The sequence below is a fragment of the Gobio gobio genome (assembly GCF_949357685.1).
Source record: "Gobio gobio genome assembly, chromosome: 20".
Taxonomy (NCBI): domain Eukaryota; kingdom Metazoa; phylum Chordata; class Actinopteri; order Cypriniformes; family Gobionidae; genus Gobio; species Gobio gobio.
The window spans coordinates 9,295,903-9,313,556 of NC_137113.1; the positions used below are offsets into that span (position 1 = coordinate 9,295,903).

Consider the following 17,654-nt stretch of genomic DNA (forward strand, 5'->3'; position numbering starts at 1 on the left):
TAGATGGGTGGGTGGATGGATGGATGGATAGATAGATAGATAGATAGATAGATGGAGGAGAGTAATTTTCCAGTTCCTCTTCTCACACTTACTCTTTTGTGAATGGGATTATCTAAAGAGTCAGATTCAGAAGCAGGACTTTGTATTGATTCTCTCTGATTGAACTGTTTGTGAAACAATCGATTTTCCTTCATCCCGAGGGAGCGCTCATGTATTTCCTAATCCAGTGACTGGAGGATTTCAGCACCACGCCTCTCTGGACAGCTCCTATAACAGCACCTGCTCGCATGACAGTCGCTCTCACAGCCGCTGCCACTCATGGAAGAAGTGTGTCCCTGCTATCCTAGTCCAAAGATTCTTCAAACAAGCTTCCCATTTCTTCTGTGAACCATGGCTGAGAGAAGACTCCTTCCTCCGGACGATGACCAGGGTTCCCTGTTGTCCAGACTGGGCACTGACAGCCCTAAACCCCGGGTGAAGTTCGGGGGGATGTTCTGTAACATCGAAGGAGCTTATGAGAATAAAACCCTGAATTTTGAGTCGTACAGCCCCAGTTCTGCCAGGAGAACCCCCCGGGGACGAGTGGACGATCAGAGGGACAATTTCAGCGACACGTCGAGCATGAGTGATTTCACCAGCGTGAGTAAAACACCTCCGAGCCGAACACAGTCCACCCCGTCCTGCAGTTCACAGGGTCAGACCCTCGTTTACCCCACCGGACACAGTCGCGTGCACAACGGGCGACGAGAGGTAATCACTTATACTTCGACTATCCCTGTTAACGTGTCCTCCAGCTCTCACTGAGTTTAAAGTATATTCACCAGGCAGCCATTTAATTTACCTAATGTTTGTCTCAAAGCTTTATTTAAAAAAAAGCATGTGAAAGTTTTCATATTTAGAACATAATGCACTAATAAGATTGTTTTGGCTAATATAAATTATTGTGTGTGTGTGTGTGTGTGTGTGTGTGTGTGTGTGTGTGTGTGTGTGTGTGTGTGTGTGTGTGTGTGTGTGTGTGTGTGTGTGTGTGTGTGTGTGTGTGTGTGAGTGTGAGTGTGAGTGTGTGTGAGAGAGAGAGTTCTATCCCAGTGGGGACTTCATGAGGAAACAAGCTAATAAATCATACAGAATTATGTTTTATTTCGGGGTTTTTTTAATGCAGAAAGTTTTGTGATGGGTAGGGTTAGTGTAAGGGGAGAGAATATACAGTTGTGTGTATGTGTGTGTTATTGTTGTCAAATTATAAAAGTAAAAAGTACTTTTTAACAATTTCTCTGTCAGTAAAAATGTACAGTATTTTAACCAATCGGCTTGCATTTTTCACTCTAAAAAATGCTGGGTTAAAAATAACCCAAGTTGGGTTGAAAATGGACTAACCCAGCAATTGGGTTGTTTAAGCAAACATGTAACCCAACCGCTGGGTTAAAACAACCCAAATTGCTGGGTTAGCCCATTTTCAACCCAACTTGGGTTATTTTTTAACCCAGCATTTTTTAGAGTGTACGTCAATGAGCAAAAATGATATTGGCTATATGTTTTCTTCTGTGTGATGTATAGTTTGTGCATCAATGAGTTAAATTAATAGTAATATGTATTACCATAAAGTAAACCATTTTCTGAGATTGTGACCAATAAAACATGTTCACTTTTAAAACTTTTTTTTAAAAAAACGGAGCTGTCGAAATAGTAAATTACATAGCCTACATATACTTTCTTACTACTAAATTGGTTAATGTGTGTAAGTCCAAAATAATTATTTATTTTTTAAGAAGAACTATATAGAGACTGGACTCTAGCACTGAAGGTCCCGCCTCGCCCCGAGTGTGTGAATACTAAAGCGGCAGATGGTGAGCAGACACAGACGGAGAGGGTGGGGGATCTACAGGGCTTTTGTCTACTGTGACTATTGAACCCCGGTGATCTTAAACTAAAGTACACCCCGAAAACTGACACCCGTCCACGCGCCCCGTCGCTGCGCCTTTACTCTGACGTGAGCACAGATTCGGTCATCATCATCACCACCATCGCTCGCGTCCTCGGGAATCAAAGCTGCTCCCAGACCGGTGCCATGTCTTTCCAAGGCAAGAAGAACAACCCTCGCGTGACGGTAAGAAATGTTAGCGATTAAAAACCGAGGCCGCCGGTGAATGTTTGCTGGCTGCATAACGGAGACAGTGATGATGATGAGGAGGAGGAGGAGGAGGAGGGTGGTTTTATTGTGCAGTCATGGGTGAGCCGCCGCCGGCAACAACCTGCTGTCCTCGAAACACTGCTCGGAAAGCCGGTAAACATTTAAGAGCTGCACTAATGCATTTAATGATACGACAAATGCACTGTAGATAAACGCTGAGCAGGGGTCTGTGCTTCGGTGTTTAGGCTGCCATGGCGGAGGCTAATTCCGGTTTCTCGTGTCCATTGTGCTGCCTTTCATTCATTCATGTCGGCTCATAACGGTGCCGGTTGTTCTGACTTCTTCGTCGATAGAAAATACACATGGTTGGCTTCATATGTTCTGTAATGCAACCGCTGTTCCATTTCCGCACATTGCGCAAAATGTCAGAATTACACGCGCGTCGCGAGCGTTTCAATCTCTTCCCTTGCCTGCAGACGTGTGATCGGGGGCCCTGCCCATGAGCCCTGGCCCCTGGCAAGCACCATGGAACGTAATGTAAAACCTATTTTACGGTTTTAATGACTATATGTCAAATGTACCAGATCATTTGACATATTAAATATGCGGTAATACTTTACAATAAGGGTTCATTAGTTAACATGAATTAATGTTTTAACTAATGTTAACTAATGAACCTTATTGTAAAGTGTTACCAAATAAGCTTGTTTCTGTAAAATATGCTTATAATAATACAGACAGCACAATAAAAACCCACATTAATGACTTCTACATTGGCCTCTCCAGTTATTCCGTCCGTTTGTGCACACAAAACACCATAACACACATTGATCATGTAATACATTTAATAAATCTAAACAAATGTGATCACACTGGAAATTCCCTGTTCCTCATAATTTCATCAATTCATAGTTTTTTTAAATATTTTACCATGAATGTATACATATTGTCTATTTAAATATAATAAATTATCCTCAGTAAATAAGGTTTATTTATTAGCTTTTTACCAAATGATTTTACCGTAATTACATGTAGGCCTTTTGTCATACAATGTAATGTTAAAGGGGTCCTATAAAGCCCCTTTTTACAATATGAAAAATAAGTCTCTGATGTCCCCAGAGTGTGTATGTGACGTTTTAGCTCAAAATAATTTTTTATAGCATGTTAAAATAGTCACATTTTGAGTGTGAGCAAAAATCCTAGACTGTTAAAAAAATATGGACGTAGTGTCCATGATGTCACCCATAGGATTCTGAAGAGCCGTTTTGAAGCGTAAAGTAGGGATAATAGAAAATGGGCAAAAGAGGCGGGATGTGGGCGGAGCTGAGGTGACGCGATGACTGACAGACAGCAGATAAATGGCAATCCACCTGTCACTCAGTGGCCACGGCCTTAATTATGCAAAACTTTAAGGCTTTATATAATATAAACAAATTAGTTATAAAAAAAATGCACCCCCCTCACAGTTGTCATGAAGGGCAAAATTAGCCAGGCTGTAAACATTTGTTTTGCTGTAAAGTTTGGGCATTTTAACATGGGACTCAATGAGATTCTGCTCCCTTCTGGAGCCTATCCCTAGTGGCCAGTCGATGAATTGCAGTTTAAGTCACTTATTGACACTGCTTTCACACTAGCAGTTTTGGTGCACACCCGGGTTCGATTGACGTCAGAGTTCGGTACGTTTGGATAATGTGAACGCGGTCTTCCGAGCTTGGGTGCGCACCCGCGAACCGTACCAGAGTCCGCTTAAAAAGGGTGGTTTGGGGTAGGGATGCACCGGTTGACCGGAACCGGAAGGTTTTCGCTTCTAGCGTGCGATCGGCAACCGGCCGGTTTTCTTTGAATTTTTCTGCCGATTTTTCCGGAAGTGCGCCCACGTGCACATACGCCTATATTGCAATCATTCGCGAACATGTCACTTGTGTGTTACAAACAGAAACTTGAGAACTAAGGGAAGAGACGGGGAATGAAGAGCCGCTTTCCTGCGCGAGCTTACCTCTCCGCCCTGCACAAGCAGATAGTGAGCGTTTGTTCAGCTCAGCTTCTCACGTGTTGGAACGGATGAAAACGAAACAGACTATCTTGTGACAAAGCCGAAATACTTCTTTTTGTAAAGAAGAACATGCATGCATTTTTTAAATGAAATACTATCAGTTCTGTATAGGATGATAATTTTTATTTTACCTTAAAATTACATTGACTTAATTTGATTTAAAAAGCACTTGTTGTAGCATCTTTGTTTTTTTAGTTGCACTTAACATTATTTGATCGGAAATCGAAAAAAAAAAAATCGGAAAATGGTATCGGAATCGGCCAGTTTGCTTGAAAAAAAATCGGAATCGGCCATTTAAAATTATGATCGGTGCATCACTAATCTGGGGTACGGTTCATGTGAACTCCGGTACGGTTCGCTGCTGATGTGAACGCAATTGTACTAAATCGCGTAAGTGAACCGCTATTAATGACGTATGATTTGATAAAAATGTGTGTTTGTGTGTGTTTCAGTCATTTTCCTGACGAGCGTGACTGACATACTGCAAGCAGAGAGGCTCGTCTTCAGTGTTCTTTAGAGCATTTGCAGTACATTTGCGGCATATAGATGCAAGTGCCATTACGTACTGAAGCTTTAGAAACAAAACCAATGGTTAAAAAACAAAAATATAAAAGTTAGGTGAGCAACGCTATGCATTTCGCCGCCTTCACGCTTGCTGATGTTACTAAGCAACCGGCTAAACAGCTGCTGCTTTGATGACGCAAACGCACCCTGGTTCGGACCCAAATAATATAATATGAACACAGTCCAGCGGGGGCAGGGGGAGGGGGGAGCAATCGAACTCGGGTTCAGTCCAGGCAATCAAAACCAAGTGTGAAAGCACCCTTATACACACCGTATTGGCTTCAAGAGAAACTGCGGGAGGTTGCTGCTTGGCAAAAACGCGCCGTTTTGGTGGGTCCCTTTAAATACAAATGAGCTGCTGTTCCCTGCCCCCTTTAAAGAAGAGGGCGGAGCTTCAAGAGCTCAGCCTGGCAGGCACTGAAAATGTCAGAAACTGTTCAGCCGTTTATGTTCAATCTAGATTGGGTAAACCCAGCCTGATCTGCCGGCGATTTGATTTCGCCCTGCAACTCAGTCTGGAAACCTGTACATTCATTTCTACTGCTTCTGTTACACTTTTGCGGGAACCAATCACAGACAGGCTTATCCACTTGACGCGCTATTGGCGGGTTTAACACAATGACGGATAGAGAAGTGATGGGTCGTTGCCCGTTGATCACGCCTCTTGTGGTCTGATTGGTTGAAGGACTATCCAATTGCGTACAGAGTCATTTGAATCATGCTCGTTTATCACGCCTCTTGTGCAGTAGAAAATACAGAGCAAGAAACCCCAGACCAATGTTCAATCTTAAATTGAGCTTGGTCTGGTGATAGCCAGACAATGTTCAACACCTAGTCGGACAATGATTGAGAGACTCAGAGAGATGGGGAGAAGCTCATTGTAGTCCCTACCAGCCGTTTGCTGTAGTTTAAAAAGTGATTTATTTAAAAGAAAATATCTCCCTTTGCGTTGAACTTTGAGCATTGCAACTTTGCAGATGTCGTTTATGCTCGAACAGCAACATTACTCACTAAATAAAGTGAAATCATAATCAACCACCTCTTTAAAATAAAATCAATGAGTAGGTTTTCATTGGATAATTTTTACATTCTCTGTGAAAATGAAATATATTCAATTATATAATGTTACATTAATTTATATAGGTCAAATATTACAAAGGGGCCTTTTACCCCGGGGTATCTTTTGCCAGGTCAGTTATAAAAAAATAAATAAACAATGTATATTAAAAAAAAAAGAAATGAAAATGTGCTTGACATTGTTTATATGTTCTTTACCATGTCTGGTTCCAGTAACAAAAGTGAAGTTCTATTATAAAGTGTACCAAATATAATGACTTTAGACAATAAAAGGGTTAATAAGCGAGGATTCATCCATGTGCACTGCAGGAGCGAGGGAACCCGGGGAAGAGCGCTGTTAACTCGGCCAAATTGGATCCAATTCCCTTCCGCACAATTTGGCACTGCAGCCTGACCGCTAGAGTCCCCTGTCTGACCCACATTCAAAGCACAGTGAAACACGTATACTCAGCACGACTTTTGGAAACATCTGCATTTTGTTTAAAATGTTGAAAATAACATTTTCCTATTCATTCATCCTATTATTCATTAATAAAAGACCCTGTATATTCAATACTGTAACATGAAGGGTCGTCCTGGTGGTGCACACTACTTCCTAGACCCCTCGCTGTCTGTCTCGTCTCTCCTCAAGCAACATTGTGGCCCAGAATCGGAAATACACGGCAGGGATTTTGCCAGTGCCAGTGATGGGCCGCCAATGGAAGTGTCACGTTGCATTAAAGTGAAGCTCTGTGGGTTGCACGCCACCATGGCACAGTGAGTGTGGTGAAATACCCTTAAGCAGAAAAGTTGATTTCATTTATTTCTTTATTCAGCCATGCCTGTTTAGACTTTCGCTGTGTGTGAGTTCGGTTTCCTGCCTTTGAGTCGAGGTTGGCATTGTCTAACAGCAACGTGAATGATGTTTCATGCCTGGGTGCCCTGACAAGCCCAGTTGCCTGGCATAGAGTGAACAGGCATTGTGTGGTGAATGCGGTGGTCTCCTGTAACTCAGCTCATGATTTGGACTCATTAGAAATGGTGCAAAAAAAGAACAGTGAAAAGTGTCAGTGCCATTCCTCACTATGCATTTATGCAAAACCACAGCAGTCATGCGTGAATAATAGAGTAAATAGAAAAGTGTTGTTACAGATGAATGGAGTTGCCCGTTATCTTTCCTTTGTATTGTCTGTCTGGGTTCCAATGATATAATCTCTCTGATTAGCTCCTTAAAGAACCCTGCATATTCTGCATAGGAGGATTTGCATGCATTATACCCCTCTTTGTGCTCTTGTCCTTTGAAATCACTGTAAATCTGTAACCAAAGATCTCTGGAACTGGGTCAGCACAGTTTCGGTGAAATCTGAGTTAAATATAATGTTTTTGGCACCTCCACATCTTGTGTGTGAGTGATGTGCAACCTGTGTTGAAAGTATTAATGCGTCCATATGTGAATGGTTTTAGTTTGAATTGTTTTATGTTCCATTGAAGGGTGAACGGTCACTTTAAAGTTACGTCACGACATGCTGCACTATATCCAGTCTTTCTTTTTCTCCACAGAGTGACAAACTCATCATTAAAGGTGGAAAAATCGTAAATGATGACCAGTCATTTTATGCCGACATTTACATTGAAGATGGAACCATTAAGTAAGATTTCCTTATTTTTCAAATCTACATATTGCATATACATTAGAGATGGATAAATTGAGAATCACAATATTTTTCTTTCAAACAGAGATAATGATTCTCCCACGATTCTTAATAGACAACTCAACAAAATACATGCCATTTATTTACTAGAGGTTCTGACAAAATGTTCGTTGCTGCAGTCTGTTTAAAATGTTTACTTAATCTGAATGAATAATTTTTTTAAAAATCTGAATGATTCAATGACTCATTTAGGGTGTTCTCACACTAGGCGACCCCCAAAGTCTGGTTCGGTTGAATAGTGTGAGTGCTCCGTCCGTACCGTGCCCGGGCGCGGTTCGTTTAGCCGGCTCTGGCCCTCTTGGAATAGGTAGAGTCAGCGTATCTCACAGCGCCATCTGCTGGTGAAATAATCACTACACGATTGCTCCTATAACCAGCAGGCCATGTAAATGTTCGGCTTTTTTGCAATGTATATGCGCGTTGTTTTGAACGAGCTGTAAAACGGGGACATTTCCGGGGACAGCTCCAGTCGGGGACAGAACACCAAAAACCGGGACTGTCCCCGGAAAACGGGGACGTCTGGTCACCTTAGCCTAGTGTGAGTACACCCTTAAAGACTTTCAGCGTTTTTGAACAAATCTCTTGAATGAATGATTCAATGACAGTTACATTTTTTGCTCTATTTTGACCGTAGACATCAGTGTTTATATCGGAACTATAAAACCTATGACCTATAATACAGTGTGGTTGTTTGTGAAGCTGTGTCATATCTATACATGACAACTGCTCTCTCTGGGCAGCGCTGACGCAGATCTGAATGTTTTGGTGTCACAGGTGAATTTGTCAAAGGTTTAATAGACAGGCGAATCACTGTCATTTAAATTAGGAATGAATGAGATAGCGTGGGTGTTTGAATCAAGATCACGATCTTTTAACGATTAATCATGCACACTCCACTTTTTTTGAAAATAGGCTCATTTTCCAACTCCGCTAGAGTTAAAGGTCCCGTTTTTCCTGTGTTTTTGAAGCTTTGATTGTGTTTACAGTGTGCAATATAACGTGTTCATGTTTCGCGTGTGAAAAAACAGTATTTTTCACACAATTTACTTATCTGTATACCGCTGATTTCACTGTCCTAAAAACGGCCTGATAATTTCCTTGTTCTATGAAGTCCCTCCTTCAGAAACACGTAACAAGTTCTGATTGTGCCAGCGGTTCCCGTGTTGTGATTCGACAGCAGCTTAGCGCACGTTGCCCGGAAAGGTCACGCCTCTTACCATAACGGAGAGATGCATGCGTCAATATGAGATGCATGCGAAAATAACAGCGTCTCAACGACATGGCGAAAAACACACTCTACAAACGCAACACTTCCTCTTCTCCACGTGGGAGAGCAACAAGACCACGCCCCCTTTTTGCGTATTCTTGTGGGCGGAGGTTAGTCAACAAACTGTTCTATTGACATCATTAAAGCAGGATGTACAGGGATGTAGTCCAAACCGGCCGTTCGCTGTAGGCTTTGAAAGGGATCTTTTGTTAAATAAAATATCTTGTGTGGCATTGAACTTTGAGCTTTATAATTTTACAGGTATTATTTATGCTCTAACAGCAACATTACACACTAACTAAAGTTTGAAAAATGGGATCACGAAGAACAGGACCTTTAAACAGTTGAGTTTTACCATTTTTGAATCCATTCAGCCGATCTCCGGGTCTGGCGGTAGCACTTTTAGCATAGCTTAGCATAAATCATTGAATCTGATTAGACCGTTAGCATCTCGCTCAAAAATGACCAAAGAGTTTCGATATTTTTCCTATTTAAAACTTGACTCTTCTGTAGTTACATCGCGCCTGAAAATAGGCTAACTTCCGTCAACATAACCAATGTGACAAACTGCTCGCTGGGGACTATTTTCAGGCGCTGTGTAATATCATTGCACCGATTCACCCATGGTACGGCACAAAGCTCCTTGATTATTACACAGGAATGAGATTATAGTTCCTAGCCATATTGGCCTAGAAAATCGCAACTTTTCATTTTCCGTCAGTCTTAGTACACGATGTGACTACAGAAGAGTCAAGTTTTAAAAATGAAAAATATCGAAACTCTTTGCTCATTTTTTGAGCGAGATGCTCAATGATCTATGCTAAGCTATGCTAAAAGTGCTACTGCCAGACCCGGAGATCGGCTGAATGGATTCGAAAACGGTAAAACTCAACTGTTTAACTCTTAGGGCAGTTGGAAAATGAGCCTATTTTCAAAAAAAAGTGTAGTGTTCCTTTAATTGCAATATGATACATTCATTTCATTTAGCGGATGCTTTAATCCGAAGCAATTAAAAAATGTGTAACATCTCCAGAAATGTTCATTTTTTATTATTCTGACTGGCAGGCAGATTGGCGAGAACCTCATCGTACCTACTGGTGTGAAGACAGTGGATGCCTATGGGCACATTGTGATCCCAGGAGGCATCGATGTTAACACCAGTCTACAGGCCACTCACCTGGGCATGACCCCGGCAGACGACTTCTATCACGGCACCAGTGCTGCTCTGGCCGGAGGAACCACCATGATCAGTACGTCATTACATCAGCATCTTATATGTACAGAGAAGAAGAGATTACAATAGTTATCAGATCATTAAACCCATGGGGGAAATCTAGTAGAAAGAGAAAGTCATTACTGTGGACAGAAAGGAGGGTCTCTGGTTAAAAAAGTGTGTGTGTTTGTGTGGTACAGTGTTAAGGTATAAGAGCTTGTCGGGACTCATAAAATCAGTTGAATTGGGGTCACAGCGCTGTCACTGCCTGTTCTCATCTCTTCTGCTCAACTTTCCTTAGATTAGCCACTGTATTGTTATGAAGTAATTTAGGACAGAGAAGTGTCTCCTTTACAGCATTTGAGTTTTCATTTGAATTGTCCTCAAAAAATCTAAATTCTGTCCTCACTCACCCTCATGTTGTTCCATCCCGTTCCTCTTCGGAGTCTAAATGAAGATTCTGAAAGAACAGACTTTCCATTGAAAGTATATTCACCCAAAACTTGGATGCTTCAAAACGTGCATAAATAGATCATATACACGAATGCAAATAATCCATGAAGTTACTCAATTATAAGCAGCTCATAAAATTAGCATGCGTAATTATATAAGAATGAAATTTTAGCTGAATTATAGCATCTCAGACTGCTCTCATTGCTTACAATATTTCATCAAATACCCATTTATGACCACAAGCATTTAAAGGGGTTATGATTTTTTTCAAATTATTTCTATATGTTTCTTGAGGTTCACTTATAATGTTTATAAAGTTTTGTTAAAAAAAAAATATTTTCAACCCTCTTTCTGAGCCTCTGTTTGAAATCTATTTTTAAGGCATGGCTTCTTTTAAGGGGTTAGTTCACCCAAAAGTAATTACCCCATGATTTACTCACCCTCAAGCCATCCTAGGTGTATATGACATTCTTCTTTCAGACAAATGCAATCGGAGATATATTAAATAATGTCCTGACTCATCCATGCTTTATAATGGCAGTGAATAGAGGATTAGATTTTGAAGCCCAAAAAAGTGCATCCATCCATCATAAAAGATATCCACACACACCTCCAGGGGGTTAATAAAGGCCTTCTGAAGCAAAGCAAATGTGTTTGAGTAAGAAACATATCCATATATTAAAAAAAAAAAACTAAAAGAACTAGCTTTTGACAGACGGCCTATGCAAGTCGACTTATGCCAGAGAGTAACCACTGACGCGATGTAGGAGTAGCTAAGCTTTGACATCTTTCGTGGTTCAAACAAATAGTGCTGGGCAACAAATTCAAGCTCCTCTTCTCTTATATCATAATCCTCCGACATTTATCTTTTAAAATGTTTGTTTTAGAGTTTTGTTTTGCTCTATCCTCTGCTCTTCCGCGTTCATCAGTTTGTCATTCGCCAGGTCAGGGGTTACTCTTTCGCCGTAAATCGATGCGTACGGCCGTCTGTCGGAAGCTAGTTATTTTAGTTTATAAAGTTTTAAATATGGATATTTATCTTACTCAAACACATCGCTTCGCTTCAGAAGGCCTTTATTAACCCCCCGGAGCAGTGTGGATATCTTTTATGATGGATGGATGCACTTTTTTTGGCCTTCAAAATCTAATCCTCTATTCACTGCCATTATATTGGCATTATATAAGCTTGGAAGTGCCTGGACATTATTTCAAGTGATAGTTCACCCAAAAATGAAAATCAACTCATGATTTATTCACCCTCAAGCCATCCTAGGTGTATATGACATTCTTCTTTCAGTCGGAGTTATATTTAAAAAAGAGTCCTGGCTCTTCCGAGCTTTATAATGGCAGTGACTCGTTTTTGAAGTCCATAAAAGTGCATCTATCTATCATATAACTGCTCCACACGGCTCCGGGGGTTAATCAAGGCCTTCTGAAACGAAGCGATGAGTTTCTGTAAGAAAAATATCCATATTTAAAACTTTATAGACTAAAATAGCTAACTTTCTGTGGTCAGCGGTACGCAAGTCGACTTACGGCAGTGACCCCTGACGGGATGTACAGGAGCATCGCAGCTTTGATGCCTCTCGCGGATAGTGCTGGGCAACAAACTCAAGACCCTCTTCTCTTATATCGCAATCCTCCGCCATTTCTCTTTAAAAATTCTCATTTTAGACTTCTAACTTCTGGTGGACCACCGTACGCATTGATTTACGTATTTACAAACGCAGAAGCAGCAAAGGATAGAGCAAAACACTGGTCATGAATTAGAGACTAAAATGAGAATTTTTACAGAGAAATGGAGGATTTCGATAAAAGAGGGGCTTGAGTTTGTTGTCCAGCACTATCCGCGAGAGGCGTCAAAGCTTGCAATGCTTCTATACATCGCATCAGGGGTTTATTTTTATAGTCGACTTGCGTACCGCTGACTGTCGGAAGCTAGTTATTTTAGTCTATAAAGTTTTAAATATGGATATTTTTCTTACACAAACTCATCGCTTCGCTTCAGAAGGCCTTTATGAACCCCCTGGAGCCGTGTGGAGCAGTTATATGATGGATAGATGCACTTTTATGTATTTCAAACACAAACCAACAAGTCACTGCCATTATAAAGCTTGGAAGAGCCAGGACTTTTTTAATATAACTCTATTCGTCTGAAAGAAGAATGTCATATAAACCTAGGATGGCTTGAGGGTGAGTAAATCATGGGCTAATTTTCATTTTTGGGTGAACTATCCTTTAAGGCATGTCAGTGAATGGCCACTGTTATGATTGGCTAACACTGCATAGGAAACAGTACGAAAGCCCACTCGCTATAGCCCATGAGTAGGGGTTTTGAAAACATTATCCATATAAAACCATCATTCACAGTCAAAGCATTATGAAATCTTTTACTTACGGTTTATGATGTAGCTGCTGTCAGATCCAATACACCTGGCTGCTTCATCTTTCAACAAAAGCTTCTTTGGGTACTCTCCATTAGACTGTGCAACACTCGCTTCCAGTGTCAGCCATTAAGCGACTGAACGCCAGTGGGCGGGGCCTATGGTGCGATGATGTATAACTATTCGTCAATGTTTGCCCGTGTGACATCACAAATCCCATAATACCCGAACAAGCTGTTTTTGGAGCTTGATTAAATAAATGTTTTGTGCATAATGAGGCTATGAAACTTGCAGGATGTTTTAATGGGACCTTTTTAAATGGGACCGTTTTAAAGACCTCTTAAAAAGATCAAGGCGAATTTGATTTCTCATGTCATGACCCCTTTAAAGTCAGTATAAAACGGGAGTTGTGGTACATATCCGAGTGAATCGGCATCTGGAACAAGGACAAATATACACTCACCTAAAGGATTATTAGGAACACCTGTTCAATTTCTCATTAATGCAATTATCTAATCAACCAATCACATGGCTGTTGCTTCAAGGCATTTAGGGGTGTGGTCCTGGTCAAGACAATCTCCTGAACACCAAACTGAATCTCAGAATGGAAAGAAAGGTGATTTAAGCAATTTTGAGCGTGGCATGGTTGTTGGTGCCAGACGGGCCGGTCTGAGTATTTCACAATCTGCTCAGTTACTGGGATTTTCACACACAACCATTTCTAGGGTTTACAAAGAAAGGTGTGAAAAGGGAAAAACTTCCAGTATGCGGCAGTCCTGTGGGCGAAAATGCCTTGTTGATGCTAGAGGTCAGAGGAGAATGGGCCGACTGATTCAAGCTGATAGAAGAGCAACTTTTGACTGAAATAACCACTCGTGACAACCGAGGGATGCAGCAAAGCATTTGTGAAGCCACAACACGCACAACCTTGAGGCGGATGGGCTAAAACAGCAGAAGACCCCACCGGGTACCACTCATCTCCACTACAAATAGGAAAAATAGGCTACAATTTGCACAAGTTCACCAAAATTGGACAGTTGAAGACTGGAAAAATATTGCCTGGTCTGATGAGTCTCGATTTCTGTTGAGACATTCAGATGGTAGAGTCAGAATTTGGCGTAAACAGAATGAGAACATGGATTCATCATGCCTTGTTACCACTGTGCAGGCTGGTGGTGGTGGTGTAATGGTGTGGGGGATGTTTTCTTGGCACACTTTAGGCCCCTTAGTGCCAATTGGGCATCGTTTAAATGCCACGGCCTACCTGAGCATTGTTTCTGACCATGTCCATCCCTTTATGACCACCATATACCCATCCTCTGATGGCTACTTCCAGCAGGATAATGCACCATGTCACAAAGCTCGAATCATTTCAAATTGGTTTCTTGAACATGACAATGAGTTCACTGTACTAAAATGGCCCCCACAGTCACCAGATCTCAACCCAATAGGGCATCTCCATCAACTACAAGATGCTATCCTATCAATATGGGCCAACATTTCTAAAGAATGCTTTCAGCACCTTGTTGAATCAATGCCACGTAGAATTAAGGCAGTTCTGAAGGCGAAAGGGGGTCAAACACAGTATTAGTATGGTGTTCCTAATAATCCTTTAGGGGAGTGTAGGACGGGACTTGATTTTGTCCTTTGGGAATTGATTGGATGGTTGGTTAGATGTCACTGCAAGAGGAAGCAAAGTTATTTTAGTTAAAGATTACGACTCATGAGGGCAAAAAATAATGTGCATGAATAAATCATTTATAGTAAATATGATGAATGCAATATTTAAATAAAAAAAGGTAAGATTTGTCCATGTTGACTTTAACACATGAGTCTATTTCTCAGCGTTTTCAACAGTGTGCTCTGCTCGTCTCGCTCACTTCCTTTAGTTGACCATGTGGTGCCTGAACCGGGTTCTAGTTTGCTGGCTGCATATGACCAGTGGAGGGATACGGCAGACAAGAGGTCGTGCTGTGATTACTCTCTGCACATCGACATCACGCGCTGGCATGATGGGCTGTTTGAGGAGCTGGAGTCTCTGGTCAAAGATAAAGGTGATGTGAGATTTCAGGTGTGACTTGATATTTTTTGCTTTCTGAGTTATTAGGTTAGGTCACATTTAGCATTCAGCTCTAGAACAATATATTACATTATTTTAACACATTTTTGTTTTTCATTTTAGGGGTCAACTCGTTCCTCATCTTCATGGCTTATAAGGACAAGTATCAGAGCTCTGATACGCAGGTTTGTCGGCCATGTTACATTCTTTCTGAATTTATAGTTGGTCACATATACGTTTATAATGTTTACACCACCGTTCAAAAGTTTGGGATGGGAAAGATGTTTTTGAAAGTCTTTTATGCTCACCAAGGCAGCATTTATTCGATCAAACATACAGTCAAAGTAATAAAAACGCAGCATTTACTGTAGTTCAAGTAGAAATTGTGGCATTATAAATGTATTTACTGTCACTTTGGATCAAATGCACTCTTGATCAATCTCAGAAAAACAGGTCCAAAAGCTGTCACTGGGGCTGTCACTTTTGTTCCTAAAGGGTGCATATTGGTACCTTAAAGGTCCATATTAATACCTAAATTATACATATTAGTACCTAAAAGGAACAAAAGTGTATCTTTTGAAAAGGTACCGCCCCAGTGATAGCTTTTGTACCTTTTTTTTCTGAGAGTGCTAAATTCTTCACAAAAAAAATCTTACTGACCCAAAACTTTTGGACAGCAATGTATGTTTATAGATCCTATTTCCAAGAACTAACCCTCTCTGTGTCTGAAGATCTATGAGATGTTTAGTGCCATGAGAGAACTGGGGGCCATTGCACAGGTTCATGCTGAAAACGGTGACATCATTGATGAGGTACTATTTTTGTGTACCATTTAAAGGGATAGTTTACCCAAAAATGAAAATTCTGTCATCATTTACTCACCCTCAAGTTGTTCCAAACCTGTATGAATTTCTTTCTTCTTCTGAACACAAAGATATTTTGAAGAATGTCGGTGACCAGACAGTTGATGGACCCTACTGACTTCCATAGTACCCCCCCCCCCCCCACTATGGAAGTCAACGGGGACAATCAACTGTCTGTTCACCAGCATTCTTCAAAATATCTTTGTGAGTGTGAGTAAATGATGACAACATTTTGATAATTGGGTGAACTGTCCCTTTAATCTATAAGTCTTCAATTGCTAATGCGTTTAAATAATGTCTTTTTATCAAGGTTCTTTCCATCCAGCTGTCTTTTCCTCCATACTAAGATCCATTGTTGGTTGTGTTTGTAATCGCAGGAACAGAAGAAGCTTTTGGATCTGGGAATCACTGGCCCAGAGGGACATGTCCTGAGCCACCCAGAGGAGGTTAGTCTTAGGCCCAATCCCATTTCTACCCCTTAGCCCTTCCCTTTCCCCTACCTCATCGTTTTTGCGCGTTCACGTGAAGGGGTAGGGGTGTCTCGATTCTCTTTCGGCTGGAGTGGTAGGGGTAAGGGGAAGGGCCAGATAGCCCTTCAAACGAAGATTTTTCAGGTCCACACTTCGAAACGAAGAGGTATGAGGAGTTTCCCTCCACCGACTAGAATGTGTGTATGTTGCCACTCGGGATCGATCACTTGCGTGTCGCCTGGCTGCCAGTTGCTCTGTCGCTTGCTAAACGCACTATTAGAGTGATTTGAACACATAAATTATAGTTTAAAAATATATATACCAGGTCATCCTTCAAAATGCAGTCAATATTTACATCACATATCGTCTGTAAACTTTCGTTACCTAGGCAACGACTGACTTGACGTATAACGTGTGAAAATTATCGCAGCACCACAGTAGATAACGAAACCATATCCGTACTGGCCGGCTCAGATCAGCACGGAATGGAATGGTTAATAAACAAAGAGAACAGTTTGGCCCGATGGAAAAGACTTGATTTTGTCCATCTGGAATTGATTGGATGGTTGCGGTTTGCTATTGGTCGATCTCATTTGAGTGACAGGTTATCCCGCCCTCAAGCCAATAAACACATCATCAGAGAACAGATGTTTCTGCAAGAGTTATTTTATATAAAGATTATGAAGGCACATGACAAAAAAAAAGATGTAATCATCAGATAAATCATTTATAATAACTTTATAACTAACTTTAATTCCAAATCTGTTCTACCACTGGTGAACTTCCACATTACTAATGCTGTTTTTCTCCAGGTGGAGACTGAGGCTGTGTATCGAGCCATCACCATTGCTAAACAGGCCAACTGCCCTCTGTACATCACCAAGGTGATGAGCAAACCTGCTGCTGATGTCATCGCCAAGGCCAGGAAAAAGGGTACGGCTGTTGATAGAGCTGCTCTAAAACACTGGAACAGAAACACACAGAAAGCCAAGAGAAGAGGCAGTCAATATTTGTGTCATGTGCTTTGGTTCATTCTCAGGCATGGTCATCTATGGGGAGCCAATAGCAGCCAGCCTTGGCACAGACGGGTCGCACTACTGGAGCAAAGACTGGGCGGAAGCTGCTGCATTTGTCATGTCTCCTCCTCTCAGCCCGGACACGAGCACTCCAGATTACCTCAGCTCACTGCTGTCCTGGTGAGCCGCACAGACCATGCCAGATACAGCCAGCGGAGCTTTTCCCTGACATTCAGCAAATGAGTCCATTCAATGTGTCCATCAGTAGAGCTTGACAATACACGTGTGTTATCCTTCCTATCCATCCATCCATCCATCATCCTATAGTTCTATCCATCCATCCATCATCCATCCATCCATCGTTCTATAGTTCTATCCATCCATCATCCATCCATCCATAGATCCATCATTCT

General features: G+C 41.4%; 1 protein-coding gene across 2 annotated transcripts in view; it reads left to right on the forward strand.

Moving 5' to 3' along the window:
• Window positions 1–390: 390 nt before the first annotated feature.
• dpysl4 (dihydropyrimidinase like 4) overlaps window positions 391–17,654 on the forward strand; it is a gene marked incomplete at its 5' end in the record, with an annotated part of 23,830 nt that continues 6,566 nt past the window's right edge. Inside the window, 9 exons of one of the 2 annotated variants that reach the window (XM_079801736.1) lie at window positions 391–750; window positions 7,365–7,453; window positions 9,849–10,033; window positions 14,723–14,887; window positions 15,016–15,077; window positions 15,624–15,704; window positions 16,133–16,201; window positions 17,038–17,158; window positions 17,265–17,421. In XM_079801736.1, coding sequence (XP_079657862.1) covers window positions 391–750; window positions 7,365–7,453; window positions 9,849–10,033; window positions 14,723–14,887; window positions 15,016–15,077; window positions 15,624–15,704; window positions 16,133–16,201; window positions 17,038–17,158; window positions 17,265–17,421 — 1,289 coding nt within the window. Of the gene's footprint in view, window positions 751–1,842; window positions 2,108–7,364; window positions 7,454–9,848; window positions 10,034–14,722; window positions 14,888–15,015; window positions 15,078–15,623; window positions 15,705–16,132; window positions 16,202–17,037; window positions 17,159–17,264; window positions 17,422–17,654 lie in introns of those variants that run through there. The other variant, XM_079801735.1, reaches the window with a different exon arrangement.